The sequence below is a fragment of the Somniosus microcephalus genome, unplaced genomic scaffold, assembly GCF_052327205.1.
Source record: "Somniosus microcephalus isolate GS21.2 unplaced genomic scaffold, FLI_Smic_1.0 unresolved_chr1, whole genome shotgun sequence".
Taxonomy (NCBI): domain Eukaryota; kingdom Metazoa; phylum Chordata; class Chondrichthyes; order Squaliformes; family Somniosidae; genus Somniosus; species Somniosus microcephalus.
Window position 1 is genome coordinate 13971077 of NW_028225179.1, and position 12458 is coordinate 13983534.

A 12458-nucleotide genomic window follows, 5' to 3' on the forward strand; every position below is an offset into this window, starting at 1 on the left:
GGCACTACTTCGATAAAGAGCAGGGAAATTACCCGGTGTCCTGGTCAATATTTATCCCTCAATCAACTCAAAACAACAGATTATCTGGTCATTGTCACATTGCCGTTTGTGGGAGCTTGCTGTGCACAAATTGGCTGCTGCGTTTCATAATAACATTAGAAAAAGGAGCAGGAGTAGGCCATAGAAACCCTCGAGGCTGCTCCACCAATCAGTAAGATCATGGCTGAACTTCCACCACAAATTCAGTTTCCCGCCCGATCTTCATATCCCTTGATTCAGTTGGTGCGCAGATATCTATCGATCTCAGTCATGAAGATAGTCATCCACAGCCCTATGGAGATTCCCCTCTCTCTGACCACATTTACCTGCTGCTGACCCTCTTCCCCCTCTCTCTGACCCCATTTACCTGCTGCTGATCCTCTTCCCCCTCTCTCTGACCCCATTTATCTGCTGCTGACCCTCTTCCCCCTCACACTGACCACATTTACCTGCTGCTGACCCTCTTCCCCTCACACTGACCCCATTTACCTGCTGCTGATCCTCTTCCCACTCTCTCTGACCCCATTTACCTGCTGCTGACCCTCTGCCCCATCTCTCTGACCCCATTTACCTGCTGCTGACCCTCTTCCCCATCTCTCTGACCCCATTTACCTGCTGACCCTCTTCCTCCTGTCTCTGACCACATTTACCTGCTGCTGACCCTCTTCCCCCTCCCTCTGACCCCATTTACCCGCTGCTGACCCTCTTCCCCCTCCCTCTGGCCGCATTTACCTGCTGCTGACCCTCTTCCCCATCTCTCTGACCACTTTTACCTGCTGCTGACCCTCTTCCCCCTCTCTCTGACCCACTTACCTGCTCCTGACCCTCTTCCCCCTCTGTTTGACCCCATTTCCCTGCTGCTGACCCTCTTCCCCACTCTCTTTGACCCCATTTACCTGCTACTGACCCTCTTCCCCCCTCTCTCTGACCCCATTTACCTGCTGCTGACCCTCTTCCCTCCTCTCTCTGGCCCGATTTACCGGCTGCTGACCCTCTTTCCCCCTCTCTTTGAACCCATTTACCTGCTGCTGACCATCTTCCCGCACTCCCTGGCCCGATTTATCTGCTGCTGATTCACTTCCCCCGTCTCCAGGATCCCATGTACCTGCTGTTGACCTTCTTGCCCCCTCTCCCTAACCCCATTCCTCTGTCATGACCCTCATTCCCCCTCTGGCTGACCCCATTATCCTCTCTCTGACCTCCCATTCTCTAGTCTTCCCATCCTCCGACCCCCATTGCCCCTCTCTTTCCACGAGGCCCCAATCTGTCCCTCCAATCCATTTTCCAGTCTTCCTTCCTTCTCTCACCTCCCGAGTCCCTCACTGATTATATATAGGCCTTGGAGTTGATGCAGCACAGAATCACCTGAAATTTACCTGAGCTAAAAGGGTTAAATTACGAGGACATGTTGCAAAATATTGCTTCCATTTCCTTGAGAAAAGGAGATTGAGGGCTGACCTGTAGGAGGTGCTTAAAATGTCTAACGATTCAATAGGGTAGATACCGGGAAACAATTCTGTCTGGTGCAAGAATCATGAACAAGGGGACGTATTGTCGAACTCGCTACCACAATCATTAGGTGAATCGAGTTGCACAGATGTATTTAAGGGGAAGCTAGATAAATACATGAGGGTGAAATGACTAGAAGGCCATGGTGATGGGGTGAGAGGAGACTGGTAGAGCAGAAACAGCAGCTTGGACCAGTTGGGCCGAATGGCCTGTTCCTCTGCTGTATATTATCTGTAATTCTATACAATAAGCTTAACATTAGATTTATGTCATTCAGGAGCGAAATCAAGATACACTTTGTCACACGATGGCTGGTGGGAATTTGAAACTCTAACCCACAAAAAGCTGCAGATGCTCGGGATTATTTGGAGCTTTCATGGCTGTGATCGATACATTGTTGTAAGGTGAGGATATGAAGCGATAAGCAGCAAAGCCGGGGAAACGGGTCTGAGCTGCAGATCAGCCATGATCAAATTGAATGGCGGAGCAGGCCCGAGACGCTGAATGACTTACTCCTGGTCTGAATGCACCTGTGTCCCACGGACTGACCTTCGATAATATCACTGGAAAGATCAAAGTGAAACTACCGGGAATGGGATAATAATAGAAAATAATGAAATGAGCAGAAACTCTAATCCCCACCGCAGCCCACATAATCCTGGGGGATGGAGATTTCCACAGCGATTCTGCTCTAAATGTGGCCCAACCTATTTCAATATTGTATAGTACCCCATACCTAGATTATCCCTCTAAAGGAACAGGGCTCTGCCTTAACCTGTAACCTTTATAGAATGTGGATTTCAGTGAAATCCAGGATTTTTCGAGCCCCTGTCCATGGTTTCATTTTTCTACCTGAGATTTTAGATTTAATTTATTCCAGGTGTTGCTGCAAAGACCGAACTCTTCCCGTCCTAAAGACACAAATTCCTCACTCAATTGCCAGCCTAAACTCCCACATTGAAAGCGCTGAGTTTGGAGCTCCGGGAGCGGTGTAAACACTGAAAGATGTTGGAGAATTGGGGGAGTTCAGTTGCTGCATCGACAGGACTGAGCCGTGTGACGTCACAGGGGGGACCCTGAAGCTGCTTCTGTTGAAGGTGTTGCAGCGATGCTGTCAGAGCCCGGCTTTCAGTACATTGACAGAGAGAAATGTGAGCAAAGTATTATTCCAATCTTTGGGCGGTTTCATTTCAAAACACTTGCAATATCAATTTGTATCTAATTAGTGCAGCACAAACATGACAGTGTAGGGAGTTGACACGCTGCCCAAATGACTGGAAGTAATGTCAATACTCCTGATGCTTCCTGATCCCACGGGAAGTGTCCCTCAATTATAAATGGTTTTCTCTCAATCACTCATCTCACAGACTCAGTTGAGCCCTGTGTCCAGTGCAAAGAGTCACCATCACTTCTCCGACAGAATGAGAGTTCCGTACATTGCATATCCATTTACCATCTTACCGCCAGTTATACAGGCAGTAATGATTTACTATCCGATTATAGCAGCCGTTGGAATCCCCGGTAAGAGATTATCTTCCATTACTGAAGTTGTGAATCAGGGTTGACTCTGTTTCTGCTCCTATCTCGGTAAGTGTCCTTTTCTCACTGTTTTTCACAAGTCAATTGAAAGGCAGAAATTCAGTGACTGTATTTCCCGCTGTACCTCGTTCATTGACTGATAATTTTTTGCATTTTTTAGTTTCTTTAAACCCCATAAAAACTGCAGATTATTTTCTGCATTTAATGTCTTTCCAATGATTCCATTTTAACTGAGAACTCGTGCAATGTGTGATTCCATGGAATATTTTCATTCCATTGTTTCCATGCCCGGCCAAATTTTCTCTCCTCCCCTTCTTTCCAGTAACACTCGGTAATACCTGACAAGGACTATATTTTGCTGAACATTCACTGTGTTATAAAATGCTCCAGTTTTTCCCCCTCTGACTCCCGCTGGGGATCGGTCGACTGACGGCCGCTCCTGGATATATACCTGGGAATCCGGACAGTCAGGACTGGGATTTGTTCAGTCTCATTAATCAGAATCTTCCCGCTCTTCTCAGTCTGTTTCCAGCAAAGTGCTGGATATTGTTCCTGCTGAACACACTCCATGCCGAGGGTGGGTTTGTGCTCCATGCAGGGACATAGGATCTCGCCCTGGTCTTCTCTCCTGACCGGTCACCAGCCTGTTCTCAGACTCCTCTTCACCCACCGGGCGGGCACAGTGCTGCCTGTCACATCCCTTCCAGCAGCTCAGACCGGGAATCCAATGCAGTGAGAGAGTAATTGAAACAAAGCAGCGGCACTCTGTGAAACTCTCCTGGGTTTGTCCCCATTTGAAAAATCCGTTTCAGCTTCCATCACCCGCATTTTACCCAGAGCACCGATCAGAAGCCGGGTTCTGGTCCCTTTATACAAACCGGACACTTTTATTGTTCAGATCATACACTTGCATGTTGATATAACACTGGCTGAACTCTCAGCCAGCCTGTCCGCCCGGTCAAACCGCTGCTCGCTACCAAGTTATAATTAGTTTCCTTCTGATCCTTACAGTTAGAAGATATTTGTAAAGACAGTTAACCAGCCTGTCCCGATATCCCTTCATCACCTCTTCCTCCATCAACCTATCCACTCTACTCTGAAACTGAGCATAGCTTCTGCCTCAACCACTAACCCTGGAACTGAACTCCACTGCCTCCCAACTCTCTTTGTAAAGATGTTTCTCCCGCTCCCTTTTCCAATGTTCCGAATGTCTTCTGTTCAATCTTGTATCTATGACACCTCGTTCTTGACCCCATCATTTGCTGGAATCAATCTGCTTCTATCTACCTTCTCCCATCCTTGCAACATTTTAAACACTTTGATCATATCGCCCTGTAATCTGTGTCTGTGTTACATTCCTCTGGCTCAGATTCATAGTTTAGTGTGACTGAGCCCTGGGTATGAAACCGGTGTATTTTAACTCCTACTTTACAAAGAATCAAATTCTCCCCTTCAGCTGGGAAACTGAAATCTCACATTCAGTGGAATGAGTTCCCAATACCCGCTGCTACTAAAAGTTCCAGGTTGCTTTTTGAACAAATGTGATCGGCATCAAACTAAAATATTTCTACTATTGGTTTTTAAACTCTGCCAGGTCTGTTTAAAGATGTTACTCAGTAAGGACATAGTGAAGTGAGTTGTCTCACTGTCCCACTGACTCTCACAAATCTCAGGAACAATGCAGCCTAATGCTCCCATTGGAAGCTTCGCTCCTGTATTAATAAGTCTTTCTCTGAATATTACAGCTCACAGGGTCCATTGTGGCTCGGTGTCCTGCACCAAGAGTCCCCATCATTTCTCAGAGATAAATAAAGTGGAATGTATTGTATATCTGTTTGCCATGTTCCCGTTCTACAAGCGGTATTTGGTGTTCCCGCTAACTGATTCTGAACTTACTGACTTTGTGAATCAGGGTTTATGTGTGTCACTGGTCTTTGTACATGCCCGATATTTTTTCTGTTCCTTCTGAAGAATTTGTTTTGCTTTTTCCAAATCAATGTCAGAATTTAATTGAATATCACATCCTCCCTGTCCGCCATCTTCCTTGAGTGATATGTTCATTGAGATCATAATGCACATATAATATCCAGCAAAAGCTCCAATTGTTATCTTCATTCAATGTCCTGTCAGCGGGGGTAATTTTAACTGTAAAAACCGTCAGCACACGATGCAATGGAATGTTGGTCCCCATATTCACAAGTTGTAATACAGTGTCAGTTATTTCCCTGCTTCAGATAAAGTTTCACACAGAAATTATTAACAAAGGTGAGATTGCACAGTATTGGAGGTAACCTTGTGAGACGGGTTGGTAGTTGCTTGCGAGGAAGGAGACAAAAAGCAGGGATAAATGTTGATGGGATTTTGTTTTTTTTCACAAGGGTGTTTAAATTCGAAAGTGAGCAAGTGATGCTTCAGTTAAATCGAACCTTGGTCAGACCCCATCTGGAGCACGAGTTCAGTCTTGGGCACCGCATCGCCGGAAACATGTATTCGTCTTGAAGGGAGTTCAGCGCAGGTTCGCCTGAATTACACCGGGGCTTAAAGGGTTAAATTGTGAGGACAGATTGCATAAACTTAGTTTGTATTCCTTGTGTTTAGAATGTTGAGGGGTGTTATATACGAGTTATTTAAAATGATAAAGAGATTCGATAATGTATATGCAGAGAAACTGTTTCCTTGGTGGAGATTGGAGAACGAGGGGACATGATCTTAAAATGAGAGTTATGCCATTTAGGAGGGAAATCAGGAAACACTTTCTCACACAAAGGGCAGTGGAAACCTGGAACTCGTTTTCCCAAAAGCCCGTCAGTGCTCGGTCAATTGAAATTTTGAAGACTGTGATGGATATAACTTTTTATGGTATGAGTATCATGGGATATGGAACCAAGATAGGTAAATAGAGTTAAGGTGCAGATCAGCCAGGGTCTAATGTGATGTTGGAAAAGGCTTGTGGGGCTGAATAACCTCCTCCTGTGTCCCTGTGTAACTGTGCATCAAGCTCCCAAGTCATCAGCATTTCTGCAATGGGAGTTCCATTAATCGCGTGTCCATTTTCAGTGTAACTGGTATAAGTGATTTCTGAAGTTATACTTGTCGCCCGTGGAGTTCCCGGTGAGGCATTGTAACCGGTTATTGATTGTATAAGTCCGTGTCTCTTTGTATTACTGCTCTCCTTGCGGGTCTGCTCAGTTGCTGTGTTTGTCCGGAGGTGATTATTCTACAGATTACGGGTCTGTTTCAGAAATTCTGGGAATATCACGCCCTAACTGTCCTCCCTCTTCCTTTTGCGATATGCTTATTGATATTATAATGTTCTGTGCTTTAATGGTTATATTCGGGACATTGCATGCAGAGTGAGCCCGGACACTGAAGGAACGGAGAGCTGGGGAAATAGAAACATTACGGCACAGCAGTAAAGATATTTTTATTTTTAACTGACGACATTGGTGGTTGGATTCTCAGAGTGGTGGATATTCTTTTCTTCATATTCCGTCATTGCACTTGGAAATAGAAACAAGTGTAATTGACGGCAATCGTTGTGTAACTAGATCGTTTGTTATTTAAGTGTCACCACTGTTTAAAGTGTGACTCTAAGTAAGGCGGGACTATAATTAATAAACCATTGAAACACTGATCCAATTGTTGAATCAATTAATGGTTTAGTGCATGATAAATGTGGCGAATAATTTTAGCAATTTTGTAAAATGCTGCATATTTTAGATAAAGAAATTACTGAAATGGTTTGAGTCATTACAAAATATTGGTAACATTGTGAAAAAATTATCCCATCACATTTGGTGCATAGTAACTGTGTCCAAACCTTAGAAGTGCCGCCCTAACAGCCCTGTGGGAGCAACTTCACCACATGGACTGCAGCTGTTCAAGCAGAAGGTCCACCTCAACCTGCTCAGTGTCACTGGACAGCACCTCACATCTCTTATCTCTGATTCGGGGGCAGTACCTTTACAATATATTTCTGTATCCATGGAGATCCCACCAGCTGCTTAACTATTTAAAAATTATACACGCCTAAAATCATGTCATATCATTTCCACCGAAGTGTCTCTTGTCTAAAGATGGTTCTGCAGGAAGACAGTGACTTATTTCTACTTCACCTACCTTATCTTGCAAAGGCTTTTCCTTCTGCACAGAGTTGTCTCTGATATATATAGTTCTCGTTTTTCTCTCTCTCTGTCTCTGTCTCTCAATCTCAATTTTACTTTCTCCCTCTCTCTCCCCTCTCCCTTTCACTGACTCTCTCTTTTAGTCTCTCCCTATCTCGTTCTATCCGTCTCTCATTCTCTCTCTCTCCCACACACTCTTTCTCTCTCTTATTCTGTACCAATTAACCCATGACGCTTCTTTCCATGTCAAGCTGACAACCTGCCATACGACACATTATCCTGAGTGAAACTCTGATATTGTTGATTGTTTATTCCGAATGCTCAGTTGTATATATTTCCCATATCTGCTAGGATGTAATTTTGGAAAATCTTACAGACCAGGGTGACAGGTTCTCAATATTGCTCGTGTGTCGGATTAATTTTACAGATGGATTCGTCCAATTCAGAGGTACAACCTTCCCACTAAAACTTTCTGAAGCTGAATCTCGGCAGGTACTTTGTTGTCATGGGTTGGACAGCAGCCGCTATTGTCACTTGCACTGGTCTTTGCTGTAAGCCTCGGATCGCCGCCATCACCTCCCTCTGAAGTTTCATCCATTATCAGAGGTGACAAAAGCGAGGTCGGGAGTGTGCTCCGTCTTACTACGTGTACTTTGGAAGGTTCAATTGTTCCTGGGATCACAGAACAAGGTCAGCTTGTTTGTTGCTGCTCACATCTGACCTACTCCCCCTTGCGGTGATTGTTGGAGTTTGCCCACATGATGTTGAACTGTTCAAGGCACCGATGTCAGGACCTGGGGTTTCCAGCGAGGGGAAGTCGGTTGATCAGGTGAACCGTCCATCTGACTTTTTCCTGTTCTAACGAAGGGTCATCGACCTGAGACGTTAAATGTGTTTCTCTCTCTGCAGATGCTGCCTGACCTGCTGAGTATTTCCAGCATTTTCTGTTTTAATTTCAGATTTCCAGCATCCGCAGTATTTTGCTTTTGTTGAAATGTCCATCCGGTGGTTTGTAAACAGAAACTGGTCGAGTTGACCCACAACAAGTCGCTTTGTAACATGGTGTTTGACATTTGTCTTTTCAACAGTTTTTAGTCATTCCCCCCAGTCTGAGAATCCAACCTGACAAATACGAGGATGCTCTGACCTCCGCCTGGTATCTGCTCCCCTCTCCTGGCCACGGATCCAAACCCGGCGATGATCTCACCATCGGTGCTCCCCGTTTAGCATTTACCACATTTCGGGCCGGCTTCATTCTCACTGCTCCTCACCCATCATTTATCTCCCAATTTATAACTGACCATTCAGTACTTATTTTCAATCACTTTAATTTCGTTTTGTTTTCATTCGTTCTTCTGTCACTGAACTGCTACTTGTTGCTATTAATTATAACTCATTAACTGGCTGTCCATTTGCTCGTACAATTAAAGGGCTGGTAATTTACTCGGGACTCGTCGGGATTCCTTGCACTTCTGATGAAGCTGTGATGATGGAAGAGGAGCAGCTCTGAGGAAATTCCCAGAGAATCCATTTTGTTCATGTTTTAATCTTTGCTGGAGGCGTTTATTTTCACTTATTTACTCCAGACTCTCTTATACTGAACATTGCAATTTTATGTTAAAATTGTTATCAACTGCCCAATCCTAGCAGCGGTAATGAGTTCAGTTCCCATTCCCAGATCCTGCAGTAAAGTACATTTCACACCAAATACTGTGAAACTGGCTCCCTTGCTGTAATCTGAAGGCTGATTCCCTGCTTCTGTCTGTTTCCCATTTACAGCGAACGTGATGACGATTGTGATCCTGTCCCGGGGAAAGTGCGGTCTCTCCAGGTGTATCACCCGCTATCTGGTGGCCATGGCGGCGGCGGATCTACTGGTCATTATCACTGATGTGATACTGGTTCGGATTAATGATTATTATTTCCCAACTAACTTCCTGTTCCTCACACCTGTGTGTTCTTTCCTCATCGCCCTGATTCATGTAGTCAGAGATATTTCTGTCTGGTTAACAGTCGCTTTTACTTTTGATCGTTTTGTTACCATTTGTTGCCAGAGGCTGAGGACTAAATATTGCACTGAGAAAACTGCAGCCATGGTTATAGGAACCGTGTGTCTGCTGTTCTGTTTGAAAAACATTCCCTGGAACTTTGCATTTGGACCCTGGTATACTATCGACAACGTGCCCTGGGGCTGTAATATAAAACTAGATCATTACACTGTAACTGCGTGGGTAGTATTTACCTGGATCCACCGCTGTTTCACCCCACTGCTCCCAATATTCCTGATGCTGCTGCTCAATGCTCTGACCGTAGGACAAATTTTGGCGGCCAGTAGAGTCCGCAGGAGGCTGAGGAGCAGCAAGAATGATGCGAATCACAATGATCCGGAGATGGAGAACCGAAGGAAATCCATTATCTTACTCTTTGCTATATCCGGAAACTTCATACTGCTCTGGACGACGTACGTGATAGTTTTCTTCTTAATCCGATTTACAAACCGTTATTATTCAACAGGTTTCAATGACCCGATGCTTATCGCAGATTGGACCAGCTATATGCTCCTGCTATTGAGCTGCTGCACAAACACGTGTATTTATGCAGTAACACAGACTAAATTCAGAGAGGAGCTGAAGATTGGGATGAAATATCCACTGAGAATAATATTTAAATTAGTTTTGCAACGAAAGGTTCGGAGGAATTCCCAGCATTAGACCTGCATTGCATCTCATATCCCATCCTGTGTTCTTGCATCTTTTACCGGAACCCCAACAGGCTCCATCTCTGCCCCAGGCTTCTCCAGATATAACGCTGGCCTCTATCTGACAAGGCCCGCGTGTTTCCATGTAAGAGTCAGTGAGCAAGGTAGAAGAGCTAGCATCATGTGGATGGTAAGGTTATAAAAGTGGTAGGGGTTTAATTGGATTAAATCAAACTCTGGACACAAAGAAATACAAGACCCAGCATTGTGGTTTAGGCTGATGTGAGAATGGGATGTTGATTGCTGGATGAGCGTCAGAACACGTGGGTTACACCAGTTGAGTGTGAAAGGAGAATAAGCCCGTCTGTAATTAATATTTAAATAATATAAGGACATGAACAATAACTGTGGCGGCTTATGTGTGTGGATTGCCTGGAGAACAATAAACAGATCATTAAAACAATCAGCATGTGTTCTCTTTGGACTTTTATTTTCTCTAGCTCGTGCACAGCTTCTCCATCACCCGCGGGACTGTGGGATTTATTGGAACTAAAGCAATGTTGTTTCCTATAGTGAGACGCCTGGACTTGTGCCGATGAACAGTGGTGAACTCCGTTCGCAGCCACTGACTCCATCCCTCTCCCTAACATCTGTCTGAGGCTGACCCACACTGTTCACAACCTTGAGTCATGTTTGACCCTGGAATGAGCTTCCGATTATCCGCAGCATAATGAAGACCGCCTATTTCCACCTCAGTAACATCGCCCGTCTCCACACTTGCCTCAGCTCATCCACTGCTGAAACTCTCACCCATGCCTTTGTTACCTCTAGACTTCACTATTCCATCGCACACCTAGCTGGCCTTCCACATTCCACACTATGTAAACTTGAGGTTATCCAAAATTCAGCTGCCTGTGTCCTTACTCGCACCAAGTCCCGTTCACCAGTCACCCCTGTGCTCGTTGACCTACTTTGGCTCCGGCTTACAGCCTCGATTTCATTATTCCCATCATAATATTCAAATCCCACCATGGCATCGCCTCTTCCTACATCTGTAAACTCCTCCAGCCCCACAACCCCCCGAGTTATCTGTGCTCCTCTAATTCTGCCCTCTTGAGCATCCCTGATTATAATCATTCAACCATTGGTGGCCGTGCCTTCTGTTGCCTCGGCCCTAAGCTCTGGAATTCCCTCCCTAACCCTCTCCGCCTCTCTACCTCTCTTTCCTCCATTAAGACACTCCTTAAATCCTACATCTATGACCAAGCGTTTGTTCACCTGCCCGAATTTCTCCTTATGCATCTCTGTGTCGTTTTTTGTCTTTTTATGCACCTGCGCAGTGCCTTGTGACGATTTACTACTTTAAAGGTGCTATGTAAATAAAAGATGTTGTTATTGTTGTTGCTTCCAGCATCGAGTTCCCCTGCATTTGTGTCTATGAACAAGGATGCTTCCAATAGTGAGACCCATGTCCCTGTGTCTATGAACAGTGGTGTTTCCAGTAGTGAGTCCCCTGTCCCGGTGTCTATGAACAGTGGTGTTTCCAGTAGTGAGTCCCCTGTCTCGGTGTCTATGAACAGTGGTGTTTCCAGTAGTGAGTCCCCTGTCCCTGTGTCTATGGACAGTGGTGTTTGCAGTAGTGAGTCCCCTGTCCCGGTGTCTATGAACAGTGGTGTTTGCAGTAGTGAGTCCCCTGTCCCGGTGTCTATGAACAGTGGTGTTTCCAGTAGTGAGTCCCCTGTCCCGGTGTCTATGAACAGCGGTGTTTCCAGTAGTGAGTCCCCTGTCCCGGTGTCTATGAACAGTGGTGTTTCCAGTAGTGAGTCCCCTGTCCCTGTGTCTATGAACAGTGGTGTTTGCAGTAGTGAGTCCCCTGTCCCGGTGTCTATGAACAGTGGTGTTTCCAGTAGTGAGTCCCCTGTCCCTGTGTCTATGAACAATGGTGTTTCCAGTAGTGAGTCCCCTGTCCCGGTGCCTTTGAACAGTGGTGTTTCCAATATTGAGTCCCCTGTCCCGGTGTCTATGAACAGTGGTGTTTCCAGTAGTGAGTCCCCTGTCCTGGTGTCTATGAACAGTGGTGTTTCCAGTCGTGAGTCACCTGTCCCGGTGTCTATGAACAGTGGTGTTTCCAGTAGTGAGTCCCCTGTCCCGGTTGTCTATGGACAGGGGTGTTTCCAGTAGTGTGTCCCCTGTCCCTGTGTCTATGAACAGTGGTGTTTCCAGTAGTGAGTCCCCCGTCCCGGTGTCTATGAACAGTGGTGTTTCCAGTAGTGAGTCCCCCCGCTGAATTCCCCCCCCCGCTGAATTCCTCCCCCACTGTATTTCCCCCCCGCTGAATTTCCACCCCGCCGAATTCCCCCCCGCCGAATTTTCCTCCCGCCGAATTCTCCCCCGCTGAATTTCCCCCCCCCACGCTACTCACTTACCCCCGTCTAATACCCCTGTGATACGCTCTTCTCCCCCGTTTAATACCCCTGTGATACGCTCTTCTCACCCCTGAGCTACTCACTTCCCCCGTCTAATACCCCCCTGATACACTCTTCTCCCCC

The 12458-nt window shown here is 45.8% G+C and overlaps 1 protein-coding gene across 1 annotated transcript; it reads left to right on the top strand.

The window, feature by feature from the left end:
• Window positions 1-2933: 2933 nt before the first annotated feature.
• LOC147093587 (putative G protein-coupled receptor 139) lies at window positions 2934-10695 on the top strand. Its single transcript, XM_085973905.1, has 2 exons — window positions 2934-3069; window positions 8991-10695. The coding sequence occupies exons 1-2, from the start codon at window positions 2970-2972 to the stop codon at window positions 9920-9922; spliced, it is 1032 nt and encodes a 343-aa protein (XP_085830031.1). The 5' UTR covers window positions 2934-2969; the 3' UTR covers window positions 9923-10695.
• The last annotated feature ends 1763 nt before the right edge of the window (window positions 10696-12458 follow it).

What these genes read in the sequence shown, in the direction of transcription:
- LOC147093587 (XM_085973905.1), top strand. Translation starts at nt 2,970, where the DNA reads ATGAGAGTTCCGTACATTGCATATCCATTTACCATCTTACCGCCAGTT. An exon ending in AGCAGCCGTTGGAATCCCCG is followed by an intron (nt 3,070 to 8,990) that starts GTAAGAGATTAT and finishes TCCCATTTACAG; the next exon opens with CGAACGTGATGACGATTGTG.